At 30.0% G+C, this 21,196-nt stretch overlaps 3 protein-coding genes across 3 annotated transcripts; 2 read left to right on the top strand and 1 right to left on the bottom strand.

Moving 5' to 3' along the window:
- On the top strand, nt 1-5,602 carry LOC103574737 (uncharacterized). The gene is made up of 3 exons (XM_008554243.2): nt 1-596; nt 1,569-2,064; nt 3,077-5,602. The coding sequence occupies exons 1-3, from the start codon at nt 480-482 to the stop codon at nt 4,228-4,230; spliced, it is 1,767 nt and encodes a 588-aa protein (XP_008552465.1). The 5' UTR covers nt 1-479; the 3' UTR covers nt 4,231-5,602.
- Nucleotides 5,603-6,775: 1,173 nt separating this feature from the next.
- LOC103574751 (melanotransferrin) lies at nt 6,776-14,219 on the bottom strand. Its single transcript, XM_053741746.1, has 4 exons — nt 13,971-14,219; nt 11,781-13,285; nt 11,609-11,697; nt 6,776-9,249 (listed from the first exon to the last, which is right to left on the bottom strand). Exons 1-4 carry the CDS (start codon nt 14,011-14,013, stop codon nt 8,271-8,273), a joined length of 2,616 nt encoding a protein of 871 aa, XP_053597721.1. The 5' UTR covers nt 14,014-14,219; the 3' UTR covers nt 6,776-8,270.
- A 364-nt stretch (nt 14,220-14,583) lies between these two features.
- Nucleotides 14,584-21,165, top strand: LOC103574738 (uncharacterized). Its single transcript, XM_053741747.1, has 5 exons — nt 14,584-14,953; nt 16,948-17,218; nt 17,824-18,031; nt 19,234-19,363; nt 19,435-21,165. Exons 1-5 carry the CDS (start codon nt 14,611-14,613, stop codon nt 19,524-19,526), a joined length of 1,044 nt encoding a protein of 347 aa, XP_053597722.1. The 5' UTR covers nt 14,584-14,610; the 3' UTR covers nt 19,527-21,165.
- The last annotated feature ends 31 nt before the right edge of the window (nt 21,166-21,196 follow it).

The raw sequence follows: 21,196 nt of genomic DNA, 5'->3' as shown, positions 1-21,196 counted from the left end.
AAAAGAAACATTGCCGTTTTTTCTGACACCCTCTCCTTCACATGCGTATGCGACAAGTTGGAGAAGTGGAATATTATAGGACGAGCTACATCTAGAACGAGCCAATCGTCGACTCTCTGTCACGAGACAACGAATAGGAATCAGCAGCTAAATCGTTAAGCAAGGGTTATTATTCACATGATAGAAATAAACGCAGCGATTGGGTGAACAAAAGAGTAGAAGAGGTATCAGAATTGACTTAGAACAGACATACTTGCTCTGTTGCCGACCACTTCTCGTTAAACGAGCAAACTTAACAGATGTATCTATAACCAATCGTACGGATTTACTTCAGTGTGTCTATAAATTTAAATCGAATTGACAACAATATTCAAATTATTACTTTTTACTCGTAAACCATCAGATATAATAGTTATAAATTAAATTTACTTTTGTTTTATTAGTTTTACTTTCACGTAAAGGGTTTTAATTAGACGACAATGAATTTTAGCAAAGTTATTATTTTGAGTTTAGTTTACATAGGCGCAACATGCAAGGATTACAAGTTTTATACTTCACCTGGGTCGAGGAGTCCACCAATGTCACTCGTTCATATGGTAATTGTATTTGATTATAAATTAATGATTTTTTACTGATCCATAACTGCGGTTATCTTGAGCAAAAGTTTTTTAATTCTTTGAGATTACTACGAAACAGGAAATTTTTCAGCTTGAAAAGTTCGAAGATAGCAATGCATTTAAAGGTATTGTCGAACTCAAAGAACTCAAAAATGTGTTATCAATATTCTAGAGCTACTCGAAGTCGAAAACAGTGTGAAGTTTTGGAGCTGATCTCCAGGGTTAACCGTTATCAGATTTAGTTATTGCTTTTCGGAGAAGATCCGTCGTTCCATGCAAGAAATTCTGGACATCGGTGAGCCCTACAGGCTAGCCTACACTGTAAAAAATTGCTAGTGAATCCGGATTTAATATCAATCCGAATTCACTCCGCCACTTGGAGCACTGGAGGTTTAGAAAAAAATTACTCTGCATGCGGAGTGAATTGGAAATTTTTTTCAGCGGAGTGATTTCGGAGTGGCGTGGATTTTATTTCACTCTGGAGCGGAGTTGTAACATTAAATTAAAATTATATTAAATAAAATTTAATTATTAAACATTGTGTGGGTGCGTGTGCATCACTCCGTGTGTGTGCGTGACTTCGTGTGCGTGCGTAACTTCAGGCAATAACACAACAAAATCTTCCTATGACAAACTCTCTCCAGGATAAAATACATGTATGTGGAGCATATTCTATATATTTATGATATACACATAAAATGTAAGAAAAAAAAACCTGAATACGATTCCAGTCATAAGTACAAATCAGGGTCAGCCGATAAACCGATTTTTTGTTTATTATCTTCAAAATTTTTTAGAATGTCAAAAAAAATTTTATTTCGTAATTAACTTTTATTTAAAAGATGGAAATAATTAAATAATGAGAAATCTACTTCCTTTTCTTGTGCCGAATGGCCTTTTTATTTTTTCTTGTTTTTATTTATCTTTCTTGTTTTTTTTTTTTTTTTACAGAATCAACTACTTGAATTATGTTATGCTGACGGTATGAATCCGGTCGCCATTACACCGAACTTAGTTGAAACGATTATTATGAAGACAACTGTCACGATAAATGCACCTAATGTTGTTATCAATAATATGTTTGTCGCAAAAGATATCCAACACTATTATCCATCGTATCCTCTGTATGTCTTAAAGGTGAAAACGACTCAACAATTGGAAAATCTACTCAGAAAATTGAAGTCGTCAACGTTCTGGAGTATTAAATCATGGTTCTTTGTTATTGGTAACTCTCGAAAATTCTGTCTGGATGCATCTGAAATACTATACTCACTTTGGCAATTTGAACTATTATCATCATTCGTGATTTGCACTGACTCTAACAATATAACCAGCCTGTACACTTATAATCCATTTACGGCACGAGCACCAGATCCATGGCAGACAGTTGAAAGAACACACAATGAAAAATCGAGATGGGTGGTATACCGACAGCCTTTTGTTAACGGTAGATATAATTTATACATTGTTATATAATAACCCGAGTCAAAATTAAAACAGTAGTTTGAGCTTCCAAAGCCTCAGTTCGTTTGATGTTGGACTTGCCGCTGAATGTAATATGTTATTTAAGTCCTCGATGTCCTAAAAGTAGCCTATGGAGGAGTAAATCACCTTTTTAAAATGGTATTTTAACCCTCTAAGGCCTACTATATATTTTAAAATGCTACTCAAGTCCTTAATACCCTAAACGAAGCGCATGGAGAACTTGATCACCTTTTTAAAAAGATGTTTTAACCCTCCAAGCCCTACATACTTTTAATCTGTAACTTCGAATGAGCTTAATTCTTTAGCATGATATAATTGTTATAATAATATCTGCGTTTTAAATACATAAAGATATTTTCAACTGATCGTGAGCGTCCGAGTAGCAGTGCGGCAGTGGTTGTGCTTCATATTCGTTAGGTCTTGGTTTCGAATCCCGGCGGCAGCAGATTATTTTTCAGCCGTTGTTTTAAATTTCTTTGGCAGTTTCCGTTATCCAATACATCATTCGCATTTATTGTTCACATAAAATAATTAATTAATCATATACCAATAAGTCAAAGGCTCTAATTATTCAATTCGAATTTCGAATGACAGTACTATTCTATTCGAACGCCTACTTGTATAACTTTAGCTATTATTATTAATATTTTAAATTTTATTATTTTTCAACTCACAACAAAACATTAATTACTAAGAAATTATTTTTTGAATTTTTAAATTTCAAATTTTTGTCGATCATGGTGGCCATTTCTAATTAGTGGCCCCCTTTTACCTTCTGTTTCTTTACCAATTGTACGCGATCCGATGAGAGTCTCGATCTATAAATTTAGGCTCTGGAGGCTTGTTTTACCTTTTTAAAAAGATGATTTGAACCTCCTTACCCTCAGGTAGCATTTGGAGGCTCAAACTACTTTTTTAATTTTGACTCGGGAATTACCATTGTAACAAATTCATTACGTCAAAATATTTTTCAGATCCTCAAATATGTAGGACTCTTATCTTTGACAAGACCAAATTCCTCGATGGTTACCCCGTCAATATTGGCAAAGATACTACGCCGTTCGGAACATTAAGGAAATACGTGTTTCCGAGCTTAAATATGACTGAGAATATAACCTCGTTTAAAAGGACCAAAGGTTTTGACCTGCTTCAAAACTCATTGATAAACGGTGAACAAGATATCAGTACAACCGCTTATAGGATTGATTTACCACATAATAAGTACGTAGATATAGTTCCAGTAAATTTAGAATTCACTCTCGCCATCGTAACACAAAAGAGAACTTTTATATCATCATTCCGTGAAATTATTTACCTGATTGACATTAACTCTTGTATTGCGATCATAATTATATTATTATTTATGACTATTATGATTATATTGCACAATGAATATCAGGTTGACCTAGCGATTTTCGATATCTTGAGATTACTATTAAACATGTCTATATTAGCACCTCTCCGCCGATTTCGAATGAAAATCATGTTTCTTATGGCTTTTTCGTTTGTTTTTGTATTCAACCCAGTGTTCCAAGGACAACTATTCGCGATCTTAACTCGGCCATCATCTCATACCATCGAAAGCTTTCGCGATCTGTACATTCATCGATATCATGTACATTATTGTTTTGATAAACATAATGAGATTATTGATCAGCAATTATGGTCGACAGTTGAGGAGATGAGATATTTACATCCTGAATCAAATTTTTCTCCCGACGACTGTCTGAAACTGGCTACCGAAGATCATACAGTTGCTTGCGTGTACCAATCTGAATTTATTGTAGAAAAAGCGTTGAATCGAAACTTGTATGTTTCGAAGAATTTCGTGCTTAAAAATAATTTTGTCTTCCGGACACGAAAGAATTGGGCGGTGAAAGACCGATTAGATAAGAAGGTTTTGAACGTGATTGAATCAGGTTTTCTTAGTAAAAATAAAAGAGATACTCTTAATAATCACTTGGAGAAAAGCAGAGCTCAAGATCGAAAGAAGAAAATTATGGATTTCCAAGAAGTTGATGCAATAGATTTAGAATATTTATATGTGCTCATGATATTTCTTTATGCCCTTGCTGTACTTATCTTTGGCATTGAATATCTTATAGGAAGGTTCCGTCATCCAAGATAATACTAAGATATTTATGGCTCCATTTCATTCTTGTAATCAGGCATAGATGTAGAGTCATTTTCCTTCGAATAATTATCATAAAAACTTCACTTTCCTTCTCAAAGTTATTAAATGAATTAAAGACGTCAGTGGGGAAAACAAATTTAATAAACACGTTTGTGATTGTAATTTTTAAGAATATTTATAATGAAATCATTCATATTTTTCTTATTGGAATGATTTAACTGTTTCTACGTTTATTCTACAGTCCCCCTTAAAGTTCATAAATAATGTTACACGGAGAAAAAATTATAGTAACTGTTCCTAATACGTTTATGAAATATCATCCCATACCGTTATGGTAATGATTACTTGGGATTATGGGATATAGACCCATACTTTCTGGGAAGGTTTCCATGAATATGGTAACAATTCCTATCATTATGGTAACAGTTCCCATATCGCATGTGAAAGAACCATGGTAATGATTACCATACTCATAGGAATAGTTCCCATAAGCAAATAGGAACCAATCCTATAACCACATTGTAACGGTTCCTAAGCGTATATGGTAATGGTTACCATAATATTATGGTAATTGTTCCTGTAATATTATGGTAACCATTCCCATAATATGATAGTAACTATTCCCATAATATTATAGTAACCATTACCATAGGTACATAGTAACGATTACCATAATTCCATAGGCACTATTCCGATACCATATGGGAATTATACCCGTAATTACAGGAATAGTTACCATAATATATATGGGTGCCGTTCCTATAATCAACACTTCTAAAAAACCGGTTACCATGCAGTATGGGAATTATTCCCATAATATATTGTAACTATTACTATAATTTTCTCTCCATGTCGTAATGATATAAATTGGAAGAGAGGAAAAATGAACCAAGTAAAAATAGAAAAGGAATAAATTTAAGATCACTATTAAATTTTGTTCAAAAATAATTCTCAACATCAATGGAACTTTAAAAATTTTTAAGGCTCATTTTTCCTCACTTGTATACTATTGCCATAAAATTTTCCAATCCTGACAAAGTAAACATGTAACAGCTGTATTTTATTTTTGCTAATCAATATCATGTATGTATAAAGTCATGGCCAATGTTACATAGATGAAGAAATGACATTGAATTATACCAAGAGCTAAACCATGTAGTATTATTGATCCTTTTGTGCTTCGTTTACATTTATAATAACATTTGTGAAAAATTGTACTCTGTACTGTGAATTAGAAATTGAATAAATTTTATGGTTGAGAAACAAAGAAGCACAAATTTATGCCAACAAAGTTAATTTAAATAATTAATTTTTTTAAATTTTGCTATAGTTTTCAGTCATTAAAGTCGACAATTTTTTGAACTGATCGAAAGTATTGGAGAAGTAATTGAAGAAATTGGACCTAGGCGACGGTAAGTTTGACTGTCATTGTATGAGAAACTGAAATTGGGTGTTTGTGCTACAGCACTCATAATTTTTTGTTATTACCACATGGTATCCAGAGCTTTGATATCTGATGCTAGTGGTGACAATTTCTGCTGATTCGGAGTTTTCCAATATATGAATCTGATTCCAACAAGGTTAAATTGTATTTAAAGTCTAAGCCGCTAATTCACGAAGGTCAAAGATTGTTTTATTTCCATTGGCTACAATTGTATTGATTTTTATAATTTCAGTGCGAACCATTTAAATGCTAACTGTTCTTACATGGTAATCGTTACCATGTAACTATGATAATGGTTACCATAATATTATGGTATTTATTTCCAGAATGTATAGTAATTACTACCATGATATAATGGTAATCGTTACTATAATATTATGGTATCGGTTACCATAATATCATGGTAATAATTACTATACATTATGGGAATGAATACCATAATATTATGGTAACCATTACCATAATATGATGGTTATGTTTACAATAATATTATAGGAATGATTACCATAATATTATGGTAACCATTATTATATATACTTAGAAACTGTTACAATGTGGTTATAGGATTGGTTCCTATCTGCTTATGGGAACTATTCCTATGAGTATGGTAATCATTACCATGATTCTTTCACATGCGATATGGTAACTGTTACCATAATGATAGAAATTGTTCCCATATTTATGGAAACTTTTCCCAGAAAGAATGGGTCTATATCCCATAATCCCAAGTAATCATTACCATAACGGTATGGGATGATATTTCATAAACGTAGTAGGAACAGTTACCATAATTTTCTCTCCGTGAAAAATTTTATACTGAAAATGGCCTGGTGAAATTTAATTAATTAAATCAATAAATATTATAATAAAGGGAATTATATTATAAAATAAATTCACTATATTATTTCCCATATCCTGTAATCATGCTGCATACGTCACAGTCGGTATTTTAGAACCCAGTTGCTCTTTTACCTGAGCTGCAGAAGGATTGCTCGAACTTTCTATGAACAAGTAAGAGGAAACAAGGGCATACTCTTACAAACTTATAAATATAAAATTCATTAATAAAAAAATTTTTTTATTGGACGGCATTTATGAGTACATTTGTTCATCATTTATAAATACTTTTGTATATTTTATCTAAAATTAATGATAATTAATCGCACTGTTTCATAAACAGTATTTTAAATAGTAATAATCATAAAAGTTTATATTTAAATTAGTAAAAAATTTTTTTCAATGGACGGATTGAAATTTTTTGGCTCTTAGTTTAAAGAGTATAAAATTAGTGTAAAATCATAATAATATAAACTAAAATGAGGTAAAATAAAGACCACAGGTATTAAAAATTAATAAAAAATCATCTTTTCATTTTTAAAAAAATATTTCGTAACATCGATAAAACTTATAAAAATTTCTATGGCTCATTTTACCCCACTTACGTTGTACGTTTTCTATACTACTTGTACTTTTATTATTTACATGGACGAGTCTTAGAATTAAAAGAAGGTTATAAAAAAATCTTATAATATATCTATAAAAATTTTTCGGGGACGGATTGTTTTCTAACTTCTGGTGCAGTATTCTAAAGAATAAGAGTAAAGTAATTCGGTTTTTTCGGAATCTAATCGAAATATCTATCCGAAATAGTTTCCGCGAAAACTGAACTAGAAGTCAATGTCAGCATCTACACGGAGAGAAAGTTATGGTAACAGTTACAATATATTATGGGAATGATTCACATACTGCATGGTAATGGTTACTATCATATGATGGTAATCGTTACCATAATATTATGGAAATAGTTACCATAATATTATGGGAATGATTCCCATACTGCATGGTAATGGTTACTATCATATGATGGTAATCGTTACCATAATATTATGGAAATAGTTACCATAATATTATGGGAATGATTCCCATACTGCATGGTAACCGGTTTTTTTGAAATGTTGATTATAGGAACCGCACCCATATATATTATGGTAATCATTCCTATAATTATGGGTATAATTGCCATATGGTATCGGAATAGTTCCTATGGAATTATGGTAATCGTTACTATGTACCTATGGTAATGGTTACTATAATATTATGGTATTCGTTACCGTAATATTATGGGAATAGTTACCATAATATTATGGGAATGGTTACCATAATATTACAGGAACAATTACCATAATATTATGGTAACCATTACCATAATATTATGGTAACCATTACCATATACGCTTAGGAACCGTTACAATGTGGTTATAGGACTGGTTCCTATTTGCTTATGGGAACTATTTCTATGAGTATGGTAATCATTACCATGGTTCTTTCACATGCGATATGGGAACTATTACCATAATGATAGGAATTGTTCCCATACTTATAGAAACTTTCCCAGAAAGTATGGGTCTATATCCCATAATCCCAAGTAATCATTACCATAACGGTATGGGATGATATTTCATAAACGTACTAGGAACAGTTACTATAATTTTTTCTCTGTGTAGGCAAAATGTAAAAATAGGTTTAACCTTAAAATATTTTTGCCAACAGCTTGACTTCTCTTTACCTACCCCTTCGAACACTAAAAAGTCTATCTACTAAGAAGTAAAGCTACTCCAACGCTCAATAAAGCGAGTATCGAGTACTCAATGGTACTGGCACCGGCGGCACAGTCGACAATTCTTCTAGCACGCATGAAATCTGGTCCCAAATATCTACTGAACTCTCTCATTTCACTGGGAATAATAACTAACTGCTGCGTGGCATCTTGGAATATAAGATCTGTGTAGGGCGGAATGCTGGAGAACATGCTGAAGCTGAACTCATCAGCTTCTTTCCGTCCGTAGAACTGCTGGGCGTATACGAACAGATTTATGTATGCATTAATCTCGGTATGATTGAAGCCATACTCTCCACCACGTGCAACGATGGCGTTGGATTTAACCTTGCCCAGATTACAGGTCTCATACTCCAACGTTGACTTTCGCGTTCCATCTGGGCAGAGGAGTTCAAAGTCCTTTGTAAAGGTGTTTCGGGCCCAGAACTCCTTGCGTTTGCCATCGGTATTCTCGAAGACTGTGGTATGTTTTACGAATGCAACTTCTCCACCACCTTCTACTAGACACCGAAGAGCACCGGTGTGACCAAAGTAGTCTTCAGTTGCGTCACGACGACAGTAATGGGAACTCAGTCCATGACAGAGATCACACATGTTGTCGTAAGGCACTCCGATATTGTACTCTGTACTCAAAGCACCAGGAACGCAAGACTTGGTGAAGTACTCAGCGGCTGCACGTATTGAATCGCATCCGTAACCACGGATCCATTGGTTGGAGATCATATAGGCTAAGGGATAGATCCAACCAGCCGCAGTGTTGATTCCCGTGTGGCAGGTATATTTGTTTTTCAAGTAAGTTATATCTGTGCTCGGATCATTTTCTTTGGCCACAGCGACCACGTAGTACTCGGGGGTTGGTAAGTTGTAGACTTCGGACATAAAAGGCACTAAATTGTACATCAAGCCGGCTGTGTAGACATCCCCGGCATCAAGAACCGCAACATCTGCAATGCTGTAATTCACAAGTTATTATCACACAATTTTACTGAGGTGCCATTTTGGTGAAGGTAGAAGTACCCTAGTAGCACTGTCGTAAGCAATTTTTTCGATGAAAGACCTTCAGCAAGTCTCTTGCAGAATCAAACAAAACTGAGAGATGTATTTCGTAAGTATACTTTCTGCAAATTTCCCGGCTTGAAAAATTAGATCTGATGTTAGTCTAACTGGACTGCATTTGGATTAATTGATGTGTAAGGTAAATGTCCCAATACCGGAACGACGAAGGGTATATGACTGATTTTTATCGTTTTAAAAATATTCGAATAAATTATAAACCAAAATAATTTATTACATCATATAGAATAGACATTTACCAATTCAAAAATAATCAAATTAGTTCATTTTTCTTAAATTTAATATAAAAAAAAAATTTTTTTCTATGACACCCAAAAGACCCAATACCGGAACGCTGAAATAGCCTAGTCCCAATATGGGAATTCGGTTGTCCTAATACCGGAACAGTAAATAAAATAAGTTATTTTCTGCATTTATTCATAGTGAAAATATTAATAATTATTAAATAATATTAATGTAAAACGAGTATGAATGTAGCAGACATCAGAGAACTTTAAAATTATAAATAAATAAGATAAATAATTAAAAAAATAATATTTACAAAAAAAGCATTATTAATTTCAAAATTTTTTGAATTTGCATTTTTTTAAATTTTATATTATTAATTATTTACTCGATTTATTAATAATTTTAAATTTGTCTGATGTCTGCTATATCACACCCATAATGTAAAATGTATTTAAAATTTAAAAATGATTGAATATTCAATGAAAATAAATATTTTGAACTAAAGAATAGAAACAAAATAAATCATTTGAGGGTATACTAGAAAAATAATTTAAAAAAAAAACTAAAAACAAAAATTTATTTTTTATGATTTAAATTAGAGTTTATCTATACTTAATCTATTTTTTATAACAATTATACATACTGCATCAAATATTAGGGCTCCAGTAATAATTAATATTGTACTTGATTTAGCCAGTCAATAAAACTCACCGTTAATGTCTATCGATAACATTAATATGATTGGCTGTTTCGGTACTGGGCACGGGTTCATTTTGGTGTACCAATAGACGAACAGTAAAATTAATATAATAATACTATTTTGTTCATATTTTTAATATATTTTCTTGAATTTTATGTCATTCAAGATGCATATACAAAAAAAAACTTATTGAAAAGTAATTCTATGCATTTTCTATAAGACCATTGACTGATTTCTTAGCAAAACCATCAAGAGACATGAAAAAGTCATTAATCCGAGACTATTGCTCTAATTAACATTTTTTTTCATATTTTATATATTTTCTAAAATCTATTTTATATTTTTTTTTTAACTGAAAGATTAAGGTTTCAAATAAAGAAAGTTTTATTTAGTTTCATCGCGTACGAGTTGAAATATAATATAATGATTATCAAATCGTTTCGGTATTGGGTCTTGTTCCAGTATTGAGACATTTACCTTATTTGAACAACTTAATTTGTTTTTAATCTTTTATAAAAATTTTAAGTTGATTTAATTCTGTCGTTTTAAAAAACAATTATGTTTTGTTCACCATTTACTTAGTGTCTTTTGTTTAAAAATTTCGGCAGTTAATGATCATTTGACAACGTTACTTTTTATTTGTTTTGACTTATTGAATAAAAGTAATAAATTACTCTTAAAGTGTCAAAAAATTTTTCTTATATACTGTATAAAATCCAAGATATTTTGGTATTAGAAACTACCAAAATTCTTGTGATATCTTATTCCAAAAGGACATTAGAATGGTTTAAATATCGAGAAAAATAAATAAATTCATTAGATACAGAATAGTACGGACAAAAACCGATTAAATTCCCACATAAAATAAATACGATTCAAAAACCTAATCCAAATAAAAAGTAATTTAATTAATCATTTATTTTGGAAAAGATCTAATTTTTTGACCCGGGTGTACTAATGCTGAATCCACGGCTCACGAAGTAAGGGTAGCCGTTAGCGGGTATTTTAAGCGATTCCACAGCAGGCCTGACCTGATGGCAGTCACGCAAGCATCTCAGTCAGTCATGACTACTTAATATTAATATTAAGGGCTCAAATTTCCACAGGCGTCTTATTTTGTCCTACTGAAACTTTTGAGTGTGTCCGTAAAAAATAAAAATAGTAGATTATTTTGAATCGGTCTAATGCAGACCTTGCCTAACACTCAAAATACAAATTTACCAAAAATTTTCTCAAGAATGCTACTAGGGTACGGCGATAAATTATCCGAAATCATCATTAAGTTAAAATCTAATTTATCAACACTTACCCATTCTCAATAGCTTGCATGCATTTGATCTGACTGTGTTGAAGAACGCAGTCAAGCTCGGGTTTCAACAATTGTGCCTTCATTGCAACCTAAAAAACGATCTCTATTAGTCTCATTCTTAAACCCTTTGATGGTTACAGATTTTTACTGAATTTTGTGCCCGATTTCTTACCTTCATCTTAACGCACTTATCAATTTCAGGCTTTGAAGTGACACAAAGTTTCATCCTCTCGATCGGGCAGCTCCTCACTCCCAAAATAGCGTCTTCTGATTTCTTTCCCAAATAAGACGCATAAGTCTGGTCCTTTTCAGGTAGTGATATAAAATCTCTTGCACTATCTGAGAATAATAGATTATGAGTATTACCAAATTTAGGAGCGCTTTCGAATAAATCGAAGACCTCCAACGGCCTGACCGCCAAAGGGTCGTCCCAGTTGCTATTACTATTGGCATCATAATTTGAATTTGAATTCACTTGCTCTCTATTCTCGTCACGGAATCCTCGGTTTGTTTCATTTCCAAACACACCATATCCTTCGTTATTGTAATTATTGATATTGAACCGGTTATCAAATCGATCATTTCTATTGGATAAGTTATCTCCAGCTCGGGTTGCATTGGCAACAAAGCCCTTGCTGAATAATTTAGCAGCTTTTTCAAAGAACTTCTGGTATAATCGCCTGGTTTCTAGTTTTAGGGCACTGGAGACCACGATTGCACGTGTTGGAACCTGGTCCCAGTGACAGTTCCGATAATTATCAATATCCGAGCGGCTGCCATCCGGACAGAGGAGTTCGAAGTCAGACTTTTTTACGGAGTTGTAATTAAAATTTGAAGTCAAAACTTCGTCAATAGTAGAGTGCAATAAGAAAGCTATTTCACCAGCTTCGATCAAACATCTGAAGGCTCCTTCGTACCCAGCATAAGGATCTGCGTTGGTACATCTTCCTCCAGGAATTTCTCCAATACACAGCTTGCAGAGTTGGTCGGAATTGTCACCCAATGGATTGTAGCGGTCGACCAGGGAGTTGACTGCGCATGAAGGTCCGAAATAGTTTATCGTCGATTTGACGTGATTGTTGCAGTCGATTACTTCTAGACCACCGTGCTTCATTAACGTGTGAAGAGGAATTATCCAACCGGCTAGAGTTTCGGTTCCAGCAAAGCAGGCCTTTTTCCCTCGAAGATCATGCAGGGATGACACGTCGCTTAAAGACCCTTTCTTGATCACTGCGACTGCATATTGGATCTGAAGACGGTTCAGATCTACTTCCTGCATTATTGGGACTAAACTGTGGTAGCGACCAGCGATGAACACTTCTCCAGCGTCCAATGTTGTCAAGTGTACGGTCTCATAGTCCAAGAGAGTCATGCATTCTTCTTTCTTGGAGGCTGCATAACAGCTTACCGCAACGTAGTGACGGCCGAATTGACCGATTTCTCGATCAACTGCCACAGAGAAGGCGTTGCATTTTGCAAATTCTGCTTTAGAAGTTGTACAGAAAACCAAAGTATTATTTCGATTGACGCCAGTGTTGACAGCGTTGACAGATCGGTTAGGGCTTAGTACTGAGGGATCGAGGTTGGGGTAAAAGTTGTCAAAATTATTTGAATTCGTGTTATAGTTGTAATTTTGATTGTTTTTGTTCTTGGAATCATAATTGTTGAGATATTGACCTAGAAAATGAATTATAGTCAGTTGCGTTTTAATTATTTCCTAAAATAAATACGTTATTTATTTATTTTCAAATGAGTCCGATTTTCTTAAAACAACGAATTTAAAAAACATTCAAAATAATCAAAATAAGTCTCTTCTTAAAGTTTGGTACTCGAAAAAAAATTCAGAAGTTTAAAAATAGTTAATGAAAACTTTTTCATTATGTCACGTATTAAAGTTTGCTATAGCGAACACTTTTTGAGGAGGAAAGCTAGCTACTGTGAATAAAAAAAAAAAAATTTTTTTCTTGTTTTAATTTAAAATTTGTACATTCAAAAATATGTGTAAAAAATGTTTAGTCGAAATTAAACTTAAACAATTTTTTTTTTTTTTTTTTTTTTTTAAATATATCTTTGTGGGTATTCAAATATCGGCAAATTTTATTTTTAACTCACTGACGCTAATCGTTTTTCATTGAATCAATTTTAAAAAAAAAATTTATAATTCACCCGAAATTTTAGTTTGAAAAGAAATAACACTATAATGCCTAAACAAAAAAAAAAAGCGCTGAATAAGTTTAAAATAATAATTTTTGAATTTGATAAATCATCAATTGTCAATACTAATAATATGTAAAAAAAATGAAATTTAAAAAAATTAAAAATCGTTTTCATAATAAAAGTGAATACATGAAAGTGTACATACCTCGTGTGATTGTTAAAAAAAAAAATAAAATAATAACTTTCATTTTGATACTCGAGTAAGAATTATAAATTTCTTAAATATAGATAAATTAATAATTAAATATAAAAAATATGTAATATTCAAATTACAAAGTATAGTTATAGTTCATTATAATGAAACAACACCCGTTGATGATTAAACAAACACTACACATTTTTTGGTGACTCGTCAACGGGCGTTGTCCCTTCTCCTTCTTTCAAATTATTTAAATGCTATATACCTATATCATATATACTTTACTACACATATCGATATAACGACTATCGATATCTACACCCACTACATCTACTCATGTTGTTTGTGCGGATATTTGTCATAAGTTTACTGTATGGGTCTGCTTGATTGCTACTGCCCTCTACATATAAAAGTCACTATTACAAATCCAAGAAGCAAGTCCATGAAAATTTATTTAAAGGGAGATGGAATTATTCAAATATATACGAACCAAACAAAGAAACATGTTGATAAATAAGAATTTAAAATACGCCATGAAGTTTATTTTGTTATGGTAAACATTATTAAAGTCATAATATATGTAGTAACCTTAAAAACAAGCAATTTTTTATTTGTTAATTTTTTTTTTTTTTTTTTTTTTATTAAAATGATAAATTATAAAAATTATGAAAATTATATTAATGAAATTCGAAATTACGCTAAAGATAGTGAAATAAGTGATAAAGAACTAGACAAAATATTTGATGAATGTTTTGATGAGTTGGAAAAAAAAATATATAGCAAACGGGGAATTTGTAATTTAATTATAGAATTAATCAAAATATTTTTAATACTGAGTTTTTTATTATTTATATTTCTTGTTATTATTTATTACAATCCATATGTGCGTAGTTTTTTTCTACGCAATTTGCAAAATTATATTTATCCAGGTTTTTATGTTTTTCGTAAACTTGCAGTGCCTATTATTACACGATACCCATCACTTACAGGTAATTTAATGGTTAGTTATTGAAAAAATTAATAAATAATAACTAAACTCGTTACACTGCGCAATAATTTCATTTAAAAAAATATAAATTCATACTTTATTTTTTTTTTAGACAAAAAAATTTTCGTTTTTAAACCTACTTGTAAGTATTCCCGCTCGGTAATTTTTGTACGATAAATTAATATATTGATCACATCCTGAGTCAAAAAATAAATTACAGTTTGAACGTCAAAATACTACGTGAGTTATTTCAGGAACAAGTTGGACGAGATTAAGAACTGTGTGGAAATTAATTCCAGTTTAGGCCTCAATGTTGTAGTTACGGGCAATTTTACATAATTGAAGGCTAAACTGGTATAAAAAAAATTATGCGGGGACCTCAAAATCCTCATAATATAAAAAAATTTACTGCTACAGATTTAGGCCTCAATTTCTCAAATGACGTAACCTATGTGGGTTCCCTCACATTTTTTCGTAAGAAATAAATACTTTAGACCGAGAATCTCAAAAAAATTGACCCAAAAATAAATAATTAATTACAAATTTGCAGAAAAATTACCGGAACCTCTATAAAGTATAACAAATGAAAATGAATATTTATTTTTATTTATATCCATTCAAAAAAAATGTAATGGTTACTATGAGAAAATAGTTAACCGAAAGAAAATTTAGTATACATTTTTTCAATCAAAATACAAAAATTTATTGAGGACAAAATGTTTGATATTGTATTCTATATTATTTAAGAAGTTTAAAAAAAATTTTCTTTGAGACCTATTAATAGTTTGTCCAGGAGTATATAAAAACGAATAATAATAATAATAAAAAAATGAATTTTTTTTATTTGACATAAATTTTTGTAAGTGCTCAGATTTTTTTTCAACTCGAAAATTTTCTAAGTCCAGAAAACGATAATTTAATTTTTGAGAATTTTGAGTTTCGTTAGAATTTAAAACCGATCAAGAGTTTGCATTTAAACCTCATAATTCTCACTGAGGATTCAGAGTGCCAATATCATATCATTTTTTGTCCGGTAAATAAAAGATCAAAGGAATTGAATTTTTTGAGGTCCAAACTAAAATTTGTTTTTTGACTCGGAATGTAAGAATTCCTGTAAGAAAATTAAGCGGATTCAATAATCGATCTTCCAGGATCCTCACGGGAATCCTGAAAGGTCCTCCTTGATCCTTACAGGAATTTCATAAGACTTACAGAAACCCTGTAAAGCTCTTTCATAAATCCTATAAAGTTCTTACAGACATAATATACAAGACTCTTACTTAAATTTAATATGATTTTTTACGGAAATTCTGTAAGACATATTAATCCCACAAGATTCTTACAGGAATCTTGTTAGAATGTGACATAAATCTTATAAGATATTTATCAGAATTCTGTAAGACTCTTACATAAATCATGTAACATTCTTACATGAATTCTAAAAAATTTTTATATAAGAATCCTGTAAGACTATTCAATAAATACTGTAAGATTCTCACAGAAATTCTGTAAGTTCCTCAAATATCCAACCCGTTAATTTGTGAAAAAACAATTCCTACATAGATCATATACAAAACCAAAAAAATTGAACGCGATTTATATCCTTTCAGGATCTTACAGAAGAATTCTATCAAATCAAAGATAATTCGTATGTCTTATAAAATTCTTATATAAATCTAAAGATACTTTCAGGTCTACTCTATTATCAGAAGAATTCGATTAGATTCCTTCAGGACTTCTGTGAGATCCTTACATAAATTTTTTAAATCCTGGCCCATCAAAAATATTCTTGATATACATCTTACGGTTCAAAATTTTTTTCACAATTCAAATATTGGATGTTTGTTCCTCAATGAATAAAGGAACAAAAATATATCTCTTCTTTGCTTTCCTAACGTGATATCAATTCTCGACAAATTCCTGTTATTTCATCAAATGCAAATTTATCATTCCTGTTGTTTCTCAAATAATTTTTTATTATATTTTTTTTAATAGAATATTATGATGAATCATGCCTGGTAGAAAATCAATTTTTCCAGTTACCAGGCATTGATTGCTGGCCATGTAATACAATCCAAACAATTCCCGATATGTCGGGATTAAATTGGACCATACCACGTAATTTTAATTTTGGATTTCCTTTTACAAGACAAGAAAACGATAGTATTAATAACGATTTATCGAGCTTGCTTAATATACTTATTGATAATAAAGATATATTTATTAATGACGCTCGAAAAATCACCTCAAATAATCCTGCCTATAAGTGAGTATTTTTTTCCTACTATTTAAAAATATTTTCTAATTTTTCAGACAAACAAAAAATTTGAATATTAAACTGATGTTAAATTTGAGAACTTGATAAAATTTCACGTCAAATGAGTACCCACAACAATATATTCGAATAAAATGTTCATAATTTAATTGTTTTGTTTAATAATTGTTAATTTAAACAATTAAATTTTTTTTTTAACATACTGATGTGAGTACTCAATCAACAGGAAATTTTATCACGAACACATATATAACCGTAATTTTCTGTTTCAATTCAACTTGAAATTTTGTGTTCATAATTACAATTAATCAGTTTTTTTTTTTTTCACGGCAAAAATCTTTTTTTATCCAAAGATCCATATGCTATCCGTGTAAATGAGAAAATTTCATTTCAAATGAATACCCACAACCCTATACTCCAACTAATTGTTTATTAATTACCCAAAATGTCGATTAATTACTTACAACAATTACTAATTTTTTATCAACCCAAATATATCGATGATGGTACTCAAAGTTCATGAAATTTCGTCAATAATCCTTATGTACTTTTTTTTTTTATTTTACTTGAGTTAAGAAAAATTTTAATTTTTGCAGGAGTATTAATGATGTTATGAATAAGATACTAGATGTAAATAAATCCGAATCACAAAATACACACATTACATGGAGAATAAATAGAATGACACCAAGTAGAATTTTACGTAAATTATTCCCAAAACCGAATGGAACTCCTGATTGGTGGGGTCAGTCCGTTGAGAGATTTATTTTCATTGATGAACCTTCGGCTCCAGTATATAATTTAGTAAGTAAAATTATTTTTTTAATAAAAAAATCATGATCAAATTTTTTTTTTTTAAGTTCCGACATTAAAAGTTATTTTTCGAATGTTCCTTTAAATTATCCATTCTTGAAGATACATAACAAAGCTATGAATTTTTTCTGTAGCCTCTAAAATTTTTCAAAAAAAAGCTTGAATGACTTTTCATTATACCATCAATGTGTCGAGTTCTGGAAGCTTTAGAAAATTTTGGGATCGAATTTTAGTTTTTTAAAAAGAAAATTTAATTTTAAATAATTTTTTTTTTTGTAATTGCCCGATGAAAAAAGATTTTATTTAACTGTATACAGTCATATGTAAATTATATACAATTGAATAAAGGTGATGCATAATTATATAAAATTTCCATATAATTATATACAATCGTATATAATTCTATAAGAAAAAGCAAAAAGAATAATAAAATTATATATTTTTCTACAATTATATAGAATTGAATGTAATCATGTATAGTCTATTCGAAAACAGTATATAATTATATACAATATATTTGTATATAATTATATGAAATCTATACTTATACAGTATGTGATTATATACAAATGTATATATTTGTTTACAATTATATATAGTCGATACTAAAACAGTATGTAGGTATATACAATATATTTGTATATAATTATATGTAATCTATACGAATACAGTATGTAATTATATACAATATATTTGCATATAATTATATATAATCTATACGAAAACAGTATGTAATTATAGACAATATATTTATATATAATTATATGTAATCTATACGAATGCAGTATGTAATTATAGACAATATATTTGTATATAATTATATATAGTTTATACGAAAACAGTATGTTATTATATACAATATATTTATATATAATTATATGTAATCTATACGAATGCAGTATGTAATTATAGACAATATATTTGTATATAATTATATATAATTTATACGAAAACAGTATGTTATTATATACAATATATTTGTATATAATTATATGTAATCTATACGAATACAGTATATGATTATATACAAAATATCTACAAATTATATTCAAATAAGATATAATTATGTACGATTGTATACAAATGGATCGGGTCTTTTTCTCTATCCAATTTATATATAATTTTATACAATTTTATAAAATCTTTTTCATCGGGTGAATACTTTGGATATTTATCTCATTTAATATTTTTAGCCGAATCCTGAGTGTACAAACATTATTTTAAGATCAACAGGTGGATTGCGTTTAATTAAAATGGTTCCCAGTCCAGAATGTCGTAATTCTTGTAAACCATTGGCAATTATTTTGAAAGCTGGTTATACGTGTAAATATTTTTAATAATCATTATTATTATCAAGGCTACTAGTTAATATTACAATTATAATTTTTTTACAGTATGGTATAATTGGTTGTACTGGAGACCCATAAGTTACCCAGTTATTAATTCAACAGATGTTTCTGTAAATTATTTAACGTCTTTTTGTTAGTGACAATAATTTAAAACAAATTTATATATTAATTTTTTATCACCTTTTATATAAAATGTGCCAATTAATAAATAAATGTAAGTACTATTTAAAAAAAAATTTTTTTTTTTAATAAATGTACAATGATCAGTATTAATAAATAATATTCTTTTATTCAAAAGACAAAAAATTTAAATATTTAGTTATTGAAAAAAAATCCCCGGATCGAAAAATTTGATCTGATTTTAGTTTAATTAAACTATTTGATCTGTTTTTGATCTTTTACAAAAATTTTAAGCTGTTTTTGAGAAACCTTGATTGTTTTAATCTCAGAATTTTTAAAATTAAATTGAAAAATTTTTCTTGACAATGGACTTCGGAGAATTATCTTAAGGGGACCTGGTGGTCTAGAAATTTCGAAAAAAATTTTTTTTTTTTTTTTATCATATTTCGAAAGTATAGTTTTTCAAAAATATACTGTTAAAATATGGTGATGATATTCCCAGTATTTGATGTTCTAAAAGCTATTTAGCAGGCTGGCCGAGTGAGTAATTTTTATTCTATTGTTCGGCGGAAAACATCTGCTTCGAATTCTATACCTAGTTATAATAATGATAAACAAGTCAACATATAATGAAAAACAAGAAAAACCGAAGAAATGCATAAGAAAAAAATATGGCGCTGGAATAGCTGATTAATCGTAAGTATATGTTCAAATATAGTTTTCTTCAGAATTTCTTTGACTAAAACTTTAAACGCGTTTATCTCGAAACTACTTTTTTCTGCGTGGCGTAGGGGGAAAAAAAATTATCTGGTCGATTGCTTTCAAATTTAAATGTTATTTAATACACTAACAGCCATAGCTGGTACTAGAATAAAATTTTTGCGTTGAATATTTCTATTTTTTAACATGCAAAGTGTTAAGAAAAAAAATGCAATTTTTTGACTACAAATTTCAACAAAGTGCCACTTCTTCAAAAAAAATTTTTTTTTTTTATTCTAGTTCCGCCGATAGGTATATTTATACTGATTAAAAATTCATTAAATTTTTTTGTTTCAGATCCATAGAAGAGCTGAATTGTTCTACGCCGCCCGGGTCCCTTTTTTTAAAGGAGCTAACTTCAACGCCATCTTTTAAATATTAAAAATAATTTTTTTTTTAACTATAAAGATTTTTTAATATTTTAATAACAATAAAATAATTCCTCAAAATTTCATAAGATTTGATTTTTATTAAGATATAAAAAAAAATTTTTTTTAAATCATGAAATTTTCAGCCTCTAGACCACCGGGTTCCCTTAACGATTTACTGTATCTGACAAATTTTTATCGGCGGTGTACTTTTTAAAGTTCTTAAAAATTCTCATATTATTTTTGATGATAATTAAATAAATGAAAAAGTAAAAAAAAAAAATACTTGACCCATATACTTCTTAAAGAATATATTTATTTCTTCAACCAATTGCTCTTATCATTGCATTAGTACCAGAAAAAAATTCCACCGATAAACCCATAATTAGAACAATCTTTCAAAGAAATCAATAAAAAACAAGAACAATAACTTCCACGTATGCACTAAAAAATTTAATTAACGTCCACTTAAATCCATTAAATTAATTACTATTATTTTTGTAACTTAATGACTCCAATAACCTTAAAATCAATAGACTAGATTACACCCAAGTGTTTAA

This window comes from Microplitis demolitor, chromosome 9 (assembly GCF_026212275.2).
Source record: "Microplitis demolitor isolate Queensland-Clemson2020A chromosome 9, iyMicDemo2.1a, whole genome shotgun sequence".
NCBI lineage: Eukaryota > Metazoa > Arthropoda > Insecta > Hymenoptera > Braconidae > Microplitis > Microplitis demolitor.
The sequence above is the reverse complement of the archived record's forward strand: the minus strand, read 5'-3'. Positions and strand labels throughout refer to the sequence as shown.

Excerpts from the sequence above, each read along its gene's own strand:
- LOC103574737 (XM_008554243.2), top strand. The coding sequence starts at position 480 with ATGAATTTTAGCAAAGTTATTATTTTGAGTTTAGTTTACATAGGCGCA. Across the intron at positions 597-1,568 it reads CAATGTCACTCGTTCATATG|AATCAACTACTTGAATTATG; the intron begins GTAATTGTATTT and ends TTTTTTTTACAG. Across the intron at positions 2,065-3,076 it reads CCGACAGCCTTTTGTTAACG|ATCCTCAAATATGTAGGACT; the intron begins GTAGATATAATT and ends AATATTTTTCAG.
- LOC103574738 (XM_053741747.1), top strand. The coding sequence starts at position 14,611 with ATGATAAATTATAAAAATTATGAAAATTATATTAATGAAATTCGAAAT. Across the intron at positions 14,954-16,947 it reads ACGATACCCATCACTTACAG|AATATTATGATGAATCATGC; the intron begins GTAATTTAATGG and ends TTTTTTTAATAG. Across the intron at positions 17,219-17,823 it reads TCAAATAATCCTGCCTATAA|GAGTATTAATGATGTTATGA; the intron begins GTGAGTATTTTT and ends TAATTTTTGCAG.
- LOC103574751 (XM_053741746.1), bottom strand. The coding sequence starts at position 14,013 with ATGAAAGTTATTATTTTATTTTTTTTTTTAACAATCACACGAG. Across the intron at positions 11,698-11,780 it reads ATAAGTGCGTTAAGATGAAG|GTTGCAATGAAGGCACAATT; the intron begins GTAAGAAATCGG and ends ATCGTTTTTTAG. Across the intron at positions 9,250-11,608 it reads ATGCAAGCTATTGAGAATGG|CATTGCAGATGTTGCGGTTC; the intron begins GTAAGTGTTGAT and ends TGTGAATTACAG.